This window comes from Dermacentor albipictus, unplaced genomic scaffold (genome assembly GCF_038994185.2).
Source record: "Dermacentor albipictus isolate Rhodes 1998 colony unplaced genomic scaffold, USDA_Dalb.pri_finalv2 scaffold_11, whole genome shotgun sequence".
In the NCBI taxonomy this organism is placed as follows: domain Eukaryota; kingdom Metazoa; phylum Arthropoda; class Arachnida; order Ixodida; family Ixodidae; genus Dermacentor; species Dermacentor albipictus.
Genome location: NW_027225565.1, coordinates 6,449,832 through 6,464,359, shown reverse-complemented (window position 1 = coordinate 6,464,359; position 14,528 = coordinate 6,449,832). Strand labels below are relative to the sequence as shown.

At 50.5% G+C, this 14,528-nt stretch overlaps 1 protein-coding gene across 1 annotated transcript in view; it reads left to right on the top strand.

Moving 5' to 3' along the window:
* Positions 1-11,253: 11,253 nt before the first annotated feature.
* The window catches only part of LOC139051365 (putative nucleoside permease NupX), a 62,945-nt gene continuing 59,670 nt past the window's right edge, over positions 11,254-14,528 (top strand). The window contains exon 1 of the mRNA XM_070528383.1: positions 11,254-11,336. Coding sequence (XP_070384484.1) covers positions 11,254-11,336 — 83 coding nt within the window. The remainder of the gene's footprint in view (positions 11,337-14,528) is intronic.

The following is a 14,528-nucleotide window of genomic DNA, read 5'->3' as shown; positions in this document are numbered from 1 at the left end:
ATATGCGCCATGCCAGCTTGCTGATTGGCTGAAGGAATATCTCATGAGGAGCGTCACAGGAAGGGCTGTTTCGTAAACGTCATTTTGACGACGCGTGACGTTTCGCAGGGCCGCCATTGCTGAGATTTTCCGCCATAATTTTTGCTGCGACGAGCCGCGCGAATTATGCTAATGGGCAGCCATATGCAATGGCAGCCGAGAGGAATGCGTATCGCCACATTTTCCCCGTCGTTTGGCGCCACGAAAATCTTTTGTTCATAACGCGTGCTCATAGTATTTGCATCGCTCTCGGGTGGTGTTGGCATTTGTGTTTTGGGCCATCGTTTTTTAAAAGAACGCGTTTATACGAAATAATATTGGTTGAATATAGCAAACTTTCAGCAATGTTGTCCACTTTTCACTGCTGCAATTGTATTGTAATCGAGATTAATGCCTTTTCGCACAATCAAAAGTTATTACAACGGCCTTTTTCTAACTTACAAAAAGAAATATACGCAAGGCGGCGCCTTGAAGTTCCCTCCCGCGGTGCGAGTAACCAGCGAAATGAACAAGAGATGGCAGCGCCGGCGCTTGCGTCGCTCTAGTGGATATCTCTGGCGCGCGCGACGCTATCGGTGATATTCGGCCGTTTCTAAGCCAGCCGAGTCGGGCTGAGTCACTTGCGTTTCACGAAATAGCGATAACGTGGCCTAGAACGTGCGCGCATCACCACTGGTAGTTCGCGTATGTTGTCTCAAGAAAGAAAACAAGCGCGTTGGCACGAACATGCGATGACTCATTCCATTTTCCAGGGACACGCATCCGAGCTACTGAAGCAGACGACGGCTTGTACGCAGCAGACGACGGAAGCGAGAAGCGTTTTCGACAGAATAATCATACGCTTTGAGATAGCTGCTTTATTTTTACTGCGGAGGAAAACTGTTTTGCTTTACCGATAACGCTACATTCAGTGCCTTCAATTCAGTTTCTTAGGCGAAACGTCAAGTTGGCGTCACGTTACGTAAGCAAAACCGGGCCACCAGCGCCATTTTGTTTGCGTCGCGCCTACGTCACGCATCGAAGAAAATGGCGGAATGTCCAGAATAGCGCCCTTGCTTCCTCTAGAGTGCGGCGCGCGCGCAGCTCGAGGCTGGCGCCATCTGTGTTTACATGGCGCATGCGCGTCTTGCATATACCCTCGCCGTTCGGGTAGCGCGCGCTTCTCGTTCCGCGCGCTGTGTGTGCGCTAAAATGAAAACTTTTGCGGGATGGCGTTAACTTGTCCTGACAGCCAGAAAAAAAAAAACAAGGTTTTCCGTGCGAAAACCACTTTCTTTCTGACCTGGGCTTCTTTAACGTGTACCTAAATCTAAGCACACGGGTGTTTTTCGCATTTCGCCCAAATCGAAATGCGGCCGCCGTGCCTGACAGCCAGAACATCGCACTCATATTGCTAGTACTTCGGCTACGTCAAAAACGGAAGCGGACCATGTATGTACATGCGAAAGCTATTCGACAAGCGCCCTCAACTCGGCGACTACCACCAGCTAGTACAGGAGCTGCGAAATGCAGCTTACCTGTGGCGAGGCCACACTGCTTTCGTATAGCTTCCCACGCGTTGTTCTTGCGCTCTGTGTCGCGGTAGTCCATGCGTTTCACATCGTATACACATGGAAGGTTGCAAATCGCTTCAAGCAGGCGTCCTCACTCGCGCTGTCATCACACACAGATGTTGAAAAAACCACAGGCGCACTGTCAGTACGCGCACCGCAGGCCGCCATTCTGCCTTCTGCTCGCTGCCGCTGCAGCGCGCAGTGCATTCTGGTCTGGCGGCAGCCGCGTGAAATAGAACACGCTCTATGTCCGCGCCGGCGGCGTTCTGCTCGCCAAGCGCGCCTAAGCACGCCGGCTACGCCGGGACGCCGGACTGTTGAGTGCGCGCTTTCCACCGACGTCGCTTAACCGCGACGCGCGTGGCCGCGCGCGCGCGTTACGCCGGACTATATCTTGCCCTTATATCTTGCCCTTAACGCGCGCGCGCGGCCACGCGCGGCGCGGTTAAGCGACGTCGGTGAAAAGCGCGCACTCAACAGTCCGGCGTCCCGGCGTAGCCGGCGTGCTTAGGCGCGCGTGGCGAGCACAACGCCGCCGGCGCGGACATAGAGCGGCTGCCGCTAGACCAGAATGCACTGCGCGCTGCAGCGGCAGCGAGCAGAAGGCAGAATGGCGGCCTGCGGTGCGCGTACTGACAGTGCGGCTGTGGTTTTTTCAACATCCGTGTGGGATGACAGCGCGAGTGAGGACGCCTGCTTGAAGCGATTTGCAACCTTCCATGTGTATACGATGTGAAACGCATGGACCACCGCGACACAGAGCGCAAGAACAAAGCGTGGGAAGCTATACGAAAGCAGTGTGGTCTCGCCACAGGTAAGCTGCATTTCACAGCTCCTGTACTAGCTGGTGGCAGTCGTCGAGTTGAGGGCGCTTGTCGAATAGCTTTCGCGTGTACATACATGGTCCGCTTCCGTTTTTGACGTAGCCGAAGTACTAATAATATGAGTGCGATGTTCTGGCTGTCAGGCACGGCGGCCGCATTTCGATGGGGGCGAAATGCGAAAAACACCCGTGTGCTTAGATTTAGGTGCACGTTAAAGAAGCCCAGGTCAGAAAGAAAGTGGTTTTCGCACGTAAAACATTGTTTTTTTTTTCTGGCTGTCAGGACAAGTTAACGCCATCCCGCAAAAGTTTTCATTTTAGTGCACAAACAGCGCGCGGAACGAGAAGCGCGCGCGCTACCCGAACGGCGAGGGTATATGCAAGACACGCATGCGCCATGTAAACAGCTGTTCTCCGCGGCGGTGAAGTTGCGCTCCCGGACGCACAGATGGCGCCAGCCTCGAGCTGCGCGCGCACGCCGAACTCTAGAGGAAGCAAATTTCTTGCACCCCTGGCGTCGCTAGCGCAGCGTATTCGACTTCGCCTGCCGCGGCCTGGCGCGCTGAGAACGCCGGACTATATCTTGGCCTTTACGCAGGTAGGGGAACTTGGTTGGACACACGGATAGCGTCTCCTCGCACTTGAATTATTGCTGCCGAAAAATATCAAAATCTGCGCGTACCTCGCAGCAAGTTATGGCGCAGGGCTGGTTGATCATACATAACGCTAACTTCACAGCGCGCGGAAACCAAACAAGATGAAAGGCCATGCAAGTGCGATGCCTGTGGTCTACCCTGGTGGTCACGTAAGCGCTGTGGGTTGCTCGGTTAGATGTTGGACGGTTTAAGCATAGAGAAAGAATATTCAACAAGAGGGAACACTCGGCGAGCACTCGCAACAGCAAACACGTCACGCCTAGCACATTCCGAAAATATTGGGATTTGCTTATCTAGGGAACGCATAATAAGCAACCCCCCCCCCCCTTTTTTTTACAGCGAAGCTGTCAAGGGCTACTTTCTCCAGGATCGTGTCCGTGTGTTAAGACCAAACTCCATATACGTGGACCTATCCCGAAGGTAGTGCAATACCGGGCCGACCCGCCGCGGAGGTGAAGCAGGCGTAAAGCGCTCCGCATACGTGGGCCGATCCCGAAGATAGTTCAATGCCGGGCCGACCTGCGACGGAAGTATAGTTCGCCATTAAAGGGACCCTGAAACGCTTTTGACGATTTTCTACAAACGTACTGAGTCGTTAGAGTAGGTCCTTCTGATCATTAATTGACGCATCTAAGTGCTCTGCGTAACGCGTGTAATTTATTATAAGGTTTTAAAAATGCACATCGCTGCCGATCGCAGCGCACTGCTCGGCGGAATTTTAAGCCGCCCCTACCCATATGACCGAAATTACCCATATGACGTCAGTGGGGCGAGCTATCCGATTGGGTGACCAGGGCGCGTGATCGATAATTTTTCCAACTTTATGGTAAACAAATGATCTTCGTAATAGTTGGAATGTTAGTTAATTTGTTTTTATAAAAAGAAAGTAGCATAAAGAGAATGCACAAGAACAATTTTTCAGTGCACTTAAGCACTTCCGGCACACAGCAAGTGTCGTCTGCTTGTGTTACAACGTACTCCATTTTGGCGAGAGCTCCGCGGTCAGAGTTGGTCTCAGTCTTTTTGCGAGCACTATGATTCGACTTTGTTGCCTTGTGGACTGAAAACGTAGCGACTGTCAATATGTCAAGCTGCCACATCGTGTCCCTCTGCAAGACAGCGTACGAGCGAACTGGCTGCGGCGCATCGGACTGCCGCTATCCGATCGGCGCCAGGATTTGCGCGTTTGTGGCCGTCACTTTACACCGGAAGATTACTAACGCAATAGTGTTTCGCGAGTCCCGTGTTAGGGCAAACGTAAGCGCAAGGGGACAGGGTCTGGCCGCTTGACTGTGCCGTAACGGGATGAGCCGAGATGAGCAGAAGGGCAAATGTGAATGGTCTGCACGGTGCAGCCACGTGGTGGCATAGAGCTCAACCATACACAGTAGCAGCAACCAAGCGTATTCTTCTTTGCTGCTGGTGCGTATTTTTCGCAGGAGTGTAATCGTCAACACGCTGTTTTTATAAATGTTTAAAATGTTTTACACTTGGTTAGAGCAATATTAGCGCTTTGTTTGGCTGGTTAAGCGCTGCGCCAACAAGTGTCTGGACCGTGCAGACCAATCAGGCCGCTCATGTACGTCTACGCCAAAGTTCCTTCATAAGCTTGAGTTTATGCCTCCAGTCATTTGCCGAAATGACCAGCTTGCCTGTGGTTAACGGGATACCAGACACGTTCGGCGCTACGACAGAATGCTCGCAACGCACGCTGCTTCGATAGCTCTCGCTTGGGGTCGACAGCCAAGCGGCTAGCGGAGAGGTTTCGCGCGGGCGTGGACGGGCTCCAAAACAACCGGAAGTGGACGATGTGACGTCGCATCGTGACGCAGGACCAGTGAAGGCGGAGCTTAGCCCCGCTCGCTCGGCGAACGAGTTGAGGAGGAAAAGCATGGCTGGGGAGGAGGGTAACTTCTAATCGCTTGTAGCTCCATTAATACGTAACGCTTCACTTAAATTGTGGTGCGAATGTTCTACTTAAGCTGTACCCTACGCGTCTACAAAATTTGTCCGAGCCGTTTCAGGGGCCCTTTAAGGGGGCCCACATACATGGCTTCGCTGGTCATCCTTCTTCACGGAGTGGAAAGGCACTGAGTCTTACAGTGGAGCTGTTAGAACCTCGCTGGGTTTCTCTTGACGTTCTCAGCTTCGCCGACTTGGGGAGAGAGAGCTTAGAGTGAAAGCAGAGTTTAAAAATAGCATCGCGCTGCATAGCGACGCGGCGAGGGTGGGTGGAGCCTAGCGAGGCAGAAGGAGCGGCATGGCGGAGACACAGCTGGTGTGACGTCATTGCTCTCCGATAAAAGCCCGCATGCTCACTTTCGGCGGATTTCAAGAAGCTACCAGGTGCACGGCGTTGGAGCTACCATGCATCAGAGCTAAGGCGTGGCGGTTTCCGCCGCGTCGCGTCGGTGCCGCGTGTGGCACACGACACCGACGCACGTGTGTTGTCTCAATAAATCGCTTCTGTTGCGGTGGCCGCACACTGTAAGAATCGATGTAAGCGAAGCTTTCTGTGATGTTTGCTTTGATTGACGATGATTAGCGGTTACGTTAATAATAATATATGGGGTTTTACGTGCCAAAACCACTTTCTGATTATGAGGCACGCCGTAGTGGGGGACTCCGGAAATTTTGACCACCTGGGGTTCTTTAACGTGCACCTAAATCTAAGTACACGGGTGTTTTCGCATTTCGCCCCCATCGAAATGCGGCCGCCGTGGCCGGGATTCGATCCCGCGACCTCGTGCTCAGCAGCCTAACACCATAGCCACTGAGCAACCACGGCGGGTAGCGGTTACGTTGACGGCGAATGTTAAATTTTTTCAACGTTTAGTCCAACACGACAGTGGTGAGTTAATGTTAAACGTTACTTTGCGTACAACACTGATGTTTGTCTGCGTAGTACACAGAACACACAGGCTTGAGGCTGTGTTGTGCGCCACACTGCTTCATTGCCTCACATGTCACGTCGCATCATGGCAGAAGTACTAAACTTTAATTTAATTATGGAACTGTACATGCCAAACCCACAATCGGATTATGAGGCACACCGTAGTGGCTGACCCTGGATTAATTTTGGCACCGTGGTGCTCTTTAACGTGTCCCTAAATCTAAGTACACAAGCACGTTCTTTTTTTTCGCTCCCGTCGAAATGCGGCTGCCGCGGTCGGTATCAAACCCGCGACCTCGAACATGCCATAGCCGCAATGCTACCGCAGTGGGTACAGAAGTGTTGATTTGACTTGCGCGCGCTTCTGTGTCCTAGACCCTACGATGCGCTTTAAATAATGCGGCTCTGCTTCTGCACGCCCTGCGTAAGTTGTCCGCTTGGCATACTTGCATATTTTTCAGTAATAGCAGGAACGTACCGTGCAGTACCTTGAACTTAAATTTATCCAGTTTGCCAGCAACTGCTGTCGTGTTTATCGTAGTAGCGTTTCCTAACCTTCTCACGTCACCTATGCCCTATTACAGCCCCCCCCCCTCCCACACACTTCTATGGGAGTGAGCAAAAAGTGGCAAGGCTGTTATTAGAGTGTTTTAGATTAGGGGGACGGAAGGGTTTCCGCAACACTTTCGCGGGAGGTCACGGATAATTACAGCGGTAAAAGCGCTAATGTGGCGACGCCTAGGGAGCTGCAGAGGATATCATACACATGCAACGCGAAGCAAAGGTCCAAACGAGTTTCTCGCGTCGCCTTTCCTCTATGCCGCGCTCTTGTCTTGTATACAAACGCTCTGAACCACCCCACGACGCGGTATGCCGGACAGCAGCAGTGTGAAAGTAGAAGGAGTAGGCAAAGAAAGCTTCGCTTTAATATATGAGTGTCAGGGGCCGCGGAACAGTGTGACAGTGACTAACGGAAAAGAAGTTTAAGGGAGTAGGGTCAGGGATAAGAGAAGAGGGGGTGGAGGGTGGGCTCATAAAAGGCGCCGAGAACGAAGTTGGCGGAATGCGGATAAATATGGATATAGGGACAGCGTCTCGTCACTGCCCGATCGCTCAACACCAGACGGCCATGGCCAGTCGCCTAGCTGAGGCTCACCTACACCGTCGTAACACGTACTGCTTGCTGCGGAGAGCTCATCCTAACGTCTCGGCAATTTTCAGAATAGACGGACATCAAGAGACAGGACTCTTTCAAATCTCTCAGAGCTACTGGCCCTTATTCTACTGCGAACTACGGATGCCGTAATTTTCGCAAAGGCTTCTAAACAGGAAGCAGCCCCACTTCGGACTGTCTGCCTTATCAATTGCCGAGTGTGATCGAACAATATGCGCCGCGTGATGACTACAATACCATGATCGCAAATTAATTCCAAACATCTCTTCAAATAAGTCGGACAGCAGGTCACCGAAAGTGAGTGAAACTTGCATCATAATATACTACAGAAATTTTAGCGCAAGGCTTCATTCTTGTGTTTTTAAATCTAGAATAATATAGCACGCCCACAACGCCTAAAGCGAGATTAAGTGATCGGCGACTTTCAAAACAGTGCCCACCCGCTTCCGTGTGTTGTCGTACCACTCACTAGATCTGGCTGGAAAACAACGGTATCTCCACTGTTACCTGGGCTGCAACAAGTCTGGCCTGCAAGCAAGAAGACACATGATAGTGCGCTGTGTTGTTGTTGTTTGGTCCGGTTTTAGTGCTGTTCGTTTTTATGCGACAGCGTTAAGGGCCCCGTGTCGCAGAAAACCCGGTGTCGGCGTTGGCGTCCGGCACCCAGCGTCGGACGCCGTTTCGGCAAAAATATTTTCGGCCCACCCATACCCTGGCCCTCCATGTGGCGCAAGGAAGTTACCAAACTAATTGTATTCATCAAGCTAAAATACGTGTATAATCGTAAAGTACGACTGCACACACACTACAGACATGATAGCGTCAAATTGTATCTTGGATATACGAGAAAACATAATTTTGTTAAGCGAAAACTCAACCAAACCCTTTTTCCAGCGTTTCTACCATTAACAGACCGGCCAAGACGTCCGCCATTTGCACGCGCCGGCGCGTGAATATCTCGGAGTCAGCGGAGCGGTGCGCCTGTTTCTTTGAAACACTTCCAGATGGCGCTCGCCTCCGGGGTAAAATACAGTCACTAGAGTTGAGGAAGAACTTGGCAAATGGCCAAGTAAAGAGTGGGAATATGGTGAGCTTATAAGTGTAATAAAGACAGAAATACGGAAAGAGAACCAACATGTTCGTTGGAAAGGAAAAAAGAAACCGAAAAGCTGGTGGAACAAGGAGATACGAGAAGCGATCGCCGAACGACAGAAAGCATCTCGAGAGCACAGGCAGGCAAAGAAGGCGCAGTTGCCACAGGATGAAGTAACTAGTAAATGGGAAATATACCGGGAGAAAAAGTCTCTGGTTCAAATACTGGTGCAAGCAAAATTAAATGGTGAAAGTGAACGTTGGTTGTCAGAAATACGTGAGAAACAGAAGGCCGCACCTAGAATATTTTGGAACCACATAAAGTTATTAGGCAGGAAGTCAACAACAATACAACAACATATCCTAGACGAAGATGAAAACAGACTCGAAGGAGAAGCGGCAATAAATTACATCCGAAAAGCAACAGCCGAATCTTTCCAAGGCAATGACAAGGTTATACTTGTTGAAAAAAAGAGCATGAAAGAGACCCAAGGGGAAAAGCAGCTAGTGCTTACAAATTTAAACTGGAAGAAAGCGGAAGAGAAAATTCCTAAGCGCACAGCCACAGGGCTAGACGAGGTTCCCGTTAGGCTGATAAATGAACTGGGACCAAAAAGTAAGGAAGCTCTCGTGAAAGCAGTTGAAAAAACTTTAAAAGATAGACGAATGCCAGACAGTTGGCGACAAAGTAGAATGAATTTAATTTATAAAGGTAAGGGGGAGAAAGACAGAATTCACTCGTATAGACCGTTGACCATTACATCGGTAATACACAGGCTAGCAATGCAGGCAATCAAATTAAAGCTTCAAGCATGGACAGAGAATAATGGCATTTTGGGAGACCTTCAGAATGGCTTCAGAATAGGTAGGCGTTTGGATGACAACTTCTTTGTTCTTACTCAGTGTATTGAAATATCAAAAGCAGAAAGCAGACCGTTGTATGTGGCCTTTTTAGACATTACAGGAGCCTACGACAACGTGTACCGCAACATTTTGTGGGATATCCTGGAAGGGGAAGGCTTAGGTAACGATTGTATACAGCTTTTGAGAGAGATTTACCTAGAAAATACCGTTTGTGTTGAATGGGAAGGAATGAGGAGCGAGGAGAAAGTTGATATCAACAAGGGACTGAGGCAGGGGTGCCCTTTATCCCGGCTGTTGTTTATGATGTACATGGTGAGGATGGAGAGGGCGCTAGAAGGAAGTAATATCGGGTTTAATCTCTCATACAAACAGGAGGGTACAGTAATAGAGCAGCAACTCCCAGGTTTATTTTATGCGGACGATATTGTGTTGCTAGCTAACAAGCAAAGTGATTTGCAACGTCTGGCTAATATCTGTGGACAGGAAGGCAACGATTTAGGTTTGAAGTTTAGTGTTAGAAAATCAGGTGTTATGGTATTCAATGAAAGCAGTGAACAGACAGTGGAGATACAGGGCTAAGAAATACCTCGGGTAACAGAATATAAATACCTTGGTATATAGATAAACGAAGGCAATGGATATATGGAAACACAGGAAAAAACCATAACAGTAAAGGGGAAGAGAAATGCAGCCATAATGAAGCACAGAGCGCTATGGGGATACAATAGGTACGAGGTCCTCCGAGGTATGTGGAAAGGTGTAATGGTTCCAGGACTTATTTTTGGAAATGTGGTTGTTTGCTATAAATCAGGGGTACAATCAGGACTCGACGGGAACCAAAGGTCAGTGGGTCGCCTCGCATTGGGCGCTCACGGGAAGACTACAAATGAAGCTGTGCAGGGTGATATGGGCTGGACTAGCTTTGAAGTGAGGGAAGCTCGCAGTAAAATTGAGTATGAAGAACGGCTGAGGAATATGGAAGAAAGTAAATGGGCTGGGAGAGTGTTCAGGTATCTGTACAGGAAAAACATTGATTCACGGTGGAGGAAAAGAACTAGGAAGCTTACCAGCAAGTATGCGGCCTGTAGGGTGGACAACACAACAACAAAGGTCAAGCGGAAAGTCAGAGAAGCTGAATTAATCTCATGGGTGGCGGCAATGGAAAAGAAACCTGCCATGAGTAACTACTTAAGAGGAAAAAACGAAATCAGGAAAGAAACCATTTATGATAACTCAAAGGGAAGCTCATTACTTCTCGAAGCGAGATCAGGATGCCTTAGAACACGCACCTATAAAGCGAGATATACGAAGGAAGAAGAAGCATGTGCTTGCTGTGGTAAAGCTAGGGAAACTACGGAGCATGTTTTATTAGAATGTGAAGACGTCTACCCAGCGGTCGATTTAGGCACCACTGGCCTCCGTAAAGCCCTTGGGTTCAGAGGGAGCAGTGGTAAAGCAAACATGTCCGCAATAGACATTAGTAAGAGGCGGCTGGAAGATTGGTGGAAGAAAAGTAGGGAAACGACAAAAGGCGGAGACGTACAAAAGCACAGTTCGCAATAGGGGATCAGAAAATTTGGGCGTGGTAGTTCATAGTGTTTTTTTTTGTCTTTTTTCATTGTTTAACCTAGGTAGAATACCAGGCAGTATAGTAGCAAGAGCTTGGTGGCGCAACCCACCGCCCCGTTCCAAAGGGGACGCTCATAACATCCATCCATCCATCCATCCATCCATCCATCCATCCATCCATCCATCCATCCATCCATCCATCCATCCATCCGTCCGTCCGTCCGTCCGTCCGTCCGTCCGTCCATCCGTCCATCCATCCATCCATCCATCCATCCATCCATCCATCCGTCCGTCCGTCCGTCCGTCCGTCCGTCCGTCCGTCCGTCCGTCCATCCATCCATCCATCCATCCATCCATCCATCCATCCGTCCATCCGTCCATCCGTCCATCCGTCCGTCCGTCCGTCCAATAGGTATGAGGTATTGAGAGGTATTTGGAAGGGAGTAATGGTGCCGGGGCTTACTTTCGGGAATGCGGTCCTGTGTTTAAGGGCCGAGGTTCAGTCGAGACTGGATGTAAATCAGAGAACTGTGGGAAGATTAGCACTAGGTGCCCACGGGAAAACCACAAACGAAGCAGTACAGGGGGATATGGGCTGGGCATCGTTCGAAGCACGGGAAGCTCAGAGTGAACTCCTATGCGAAAAACGCCTGAGGAAATCGGACGATAACAGGTGGGCAGCTAAGGTATTTAAATACCTGTACAGAAAGAGCGTTGACTCACAATGGCAGAAAAGAACTAGGAAGCTAACAAGTAAGTATGCCAGACACGAGGACGAAGAAGGAAGGAAGGAAGGAAAACTTTATTTGGTGCTGCAAGTAGTGATAATTAATCACTAAGCGGGCCGCTCCCACGTCGGGACCGGAAGGCCAAGCCTCACGGCCACATCGTGAGGCTGCTGGACAGCCCAGAATTGTTCATCCAGGTCCGGGCGGCGAAGTGCAGCCTCCCACCTGGACGCATCCTTGATCGCCGAGTCTTCAATTCTTTCGCAAGACCAGAGCATGTGTTCGAACGTGGCTAAAGCACCACAATCTTGGCAATAAGGCTCTGTATACGTCTCTGGATAAAACATGTTCAGTCTCCGTGGGCAAGGATAAGTACCAGTCTGTAGTAAGCGTAATGTAAGTGCCTGAACCCTGTTTAGTTTAGGATGCGGCAAACTGTAAACCCTGTGATTAAGAAGGTAATACTTCGTGATTTCATTGTATGTGGAAGGGGAGTCTCTAGTCTCTATCTCGGGGAGTACCGCCACGCCGTTGCGCGGGGCAGAGCGGAGGGTAAGATCTCGCGCTGCCTCATGAGCGGATTCATTGAGATTCGAAGGGGCGCCCTCGATCATCCCAAGGTGAGCAGGGAACCAACATGAGCAGTGTTGAGAGATCTCACATGTCTGCATAATTTTAAAAGCAACCTTAGCCACTGAGCCCTTCTCAAAGGCCCTAACGGCCGACTTTGAATCGCTATGTACAAAAGGCCTGCGCCTGTCAACCAAGGTGAGCGCAATAGCCACTTGCTCCGCGACCTCTGGCCTATCAGTCCGAACGGTAGCAGCGTTAACGAGACTGCCTTCATTGTCTAGGACAACTATGGTAAACACCTTTCTCTCCTCGTTAAAAGAAGCATCGACGAAGCCAACCTTCTGATTCTCATCACGAATGAGTCTCAGTAGGCAAGCTCCCCTTGCCTTTCTTCGACCAACATTTCACTCCGGATGCATGTTCCTGGGAACAGGCTTGACGTGATACCGATTACGGACCTTCACGGGAATACCGACATGAAGCTGCGAAATCTTCTCCTGAGGAACCCCTAACTCTCTCAGAATCTGCCGACCCGTGCTAGTCGTAGAGAGACGCACCATCTGCGTCCTCTCCTGAGCCTCAGCTATCTCATCCAAGGTATTATTCTTGCTTTCCCCTTGTCCTCCAAAGCCGGATCACGTGTTCTCGTCTATCCCCTCACCCCCTTCCTCCGCGCGGCGCCGTTGCGGTGACTCCCGCCGCTACCGTCCACTCTGTCCTCTCCGTGCCTTCTCCCGCTATCATGGCACTGCCGCGGGGCCGGCGGCGGGCGCTGCTTGCTGCCTCGCGCGTGATCCACGTCTCTCCGCTTCTCCGTCTCCGCGTCGCGTGACTGTACGCCTCTCAGCCGCGGGGCGAGTTCCTCAGTGGCATTTGTCGTCTCTGGCAGTGCTTGCGCCTGGCTGCCCTTCTCGCTCCTCCACTCTTGCCCTATGCCTCCCCTTACCTGGCACAGTGACGTTGCGGTGACTCGAAAGACAGTTATAGCGTTTCGTCCCCTTACTCCTACTTCCCACCCTAACTTTGTGCGGCCACATTGGGGCCTGTCTGTGAGTGAATGAGTGCGTTACCTCTACTCAATACCCCTGTTCTCCCCGTTTCCTCATCCCACCTCAGGAGAAACATTAAATAATAATTGCTAATCTCCCCCCCCCCCCCCCCCATCCGTGGCATTGACCCACTATAATATGGCGCGTCGCCGGAACGCCGGCTAGATAGCGGCGGATCGCGGTGTGTGCTGCCCAATCCGAAACCCAGAACCGCCTCCGATCGGCACTGCGTGTTCTGTATGCGGTTTCATTTTGTTGAAATAAGGCAGCATCTGCGCTCAGGGATCGCATAACCAATAAGCGTAATCGTCGGCCAATTGTTTTTATTTTATACGCTCATACATTCATGACCTAGCGTCACCTCCTAACCATTGGCTGCGACGTGATGTGCGCAATGACGCACGCGGTAGGCACGCATTTAGCCAACCATAACCGTGGAGCCACCATGACGTCGGGGAAGCGTGCTCGTTTCGCACCCCTGGAGGTTCGGGTTCGATTCCCACCCAGACCGACATTTACCTAATATTATTTTCAAAGTCATTAGTTAACTTCGTTTACTGGGAAGCTCACTGAGAAGTTTGACGTCAATTCGAGCGTTTTCTTTATGTGGCTTTACTCTTCGCCGTCGGCCATTTTTGGTACCATCATTCGGTCACGCCGCCGACATACAACGCCGGATTTTCGCGTAGTGGGGTATATAATGATTTCGAACTAAGACTGTAATAATGACGGTGCATTTACCAAGACACGATCACAACCACGAACCCTAGTGGCCCAAAAAATAGCACAACTTGAACAACTGGGTCGGAGTAGACGTTATGACGACGACAGCATGACGAAAATCAGATCACGAATCTTTAATGATAATGATTGAAGGACAACGACGGCATCATGATGGCTGTGGGACAAGGAATGCATGACGATGGCGGGACGACGATGGCGTGAGGAGAGTCTGATGACAAAACTGGAATGACCATGATGCAACGACGTACGATGGCTTCACGACCACAAGCTCATAGTGGCACAAGCTATTAGGCAATTTGGGCCACTATGTACAGGGTAGAAGGTGTGACGATGGCTTGACAGGAGTGTAAAATCACGAAGCAGTATTCACGACGATGGAACGATCACGATGGCATCACGGCCAAGAGCGCACACCTAGTGGCCCAAGCAAGTAGACAACTGGGTACTGGGTTGCCGTAAGATGCTAGGTATGTAGATAGATAGGCTCAAAACGGCTGAAGTAGGCAAAGAATGCTATTCGCATTGAGAGAACGGCCTACGTGAGGCGAAAATTACAGCGTGTAGCAGAAGCCCACCGCTTCCATCGCGCTAGTGGAGTGCAGGTAGCCCGCGGGCATTAACGAAGATGATGATCTCTATCGGCATGTCCTTCCAAATGCGGCGGCGACAACTTGATAGTCACATAGCCAGCTTGAGCTGATCAGGTTTCACTACACGCACCTATTTCAGTCTAGCATTTTGCCTATGCCTCCTTGATCTTTTCTGTGTTGA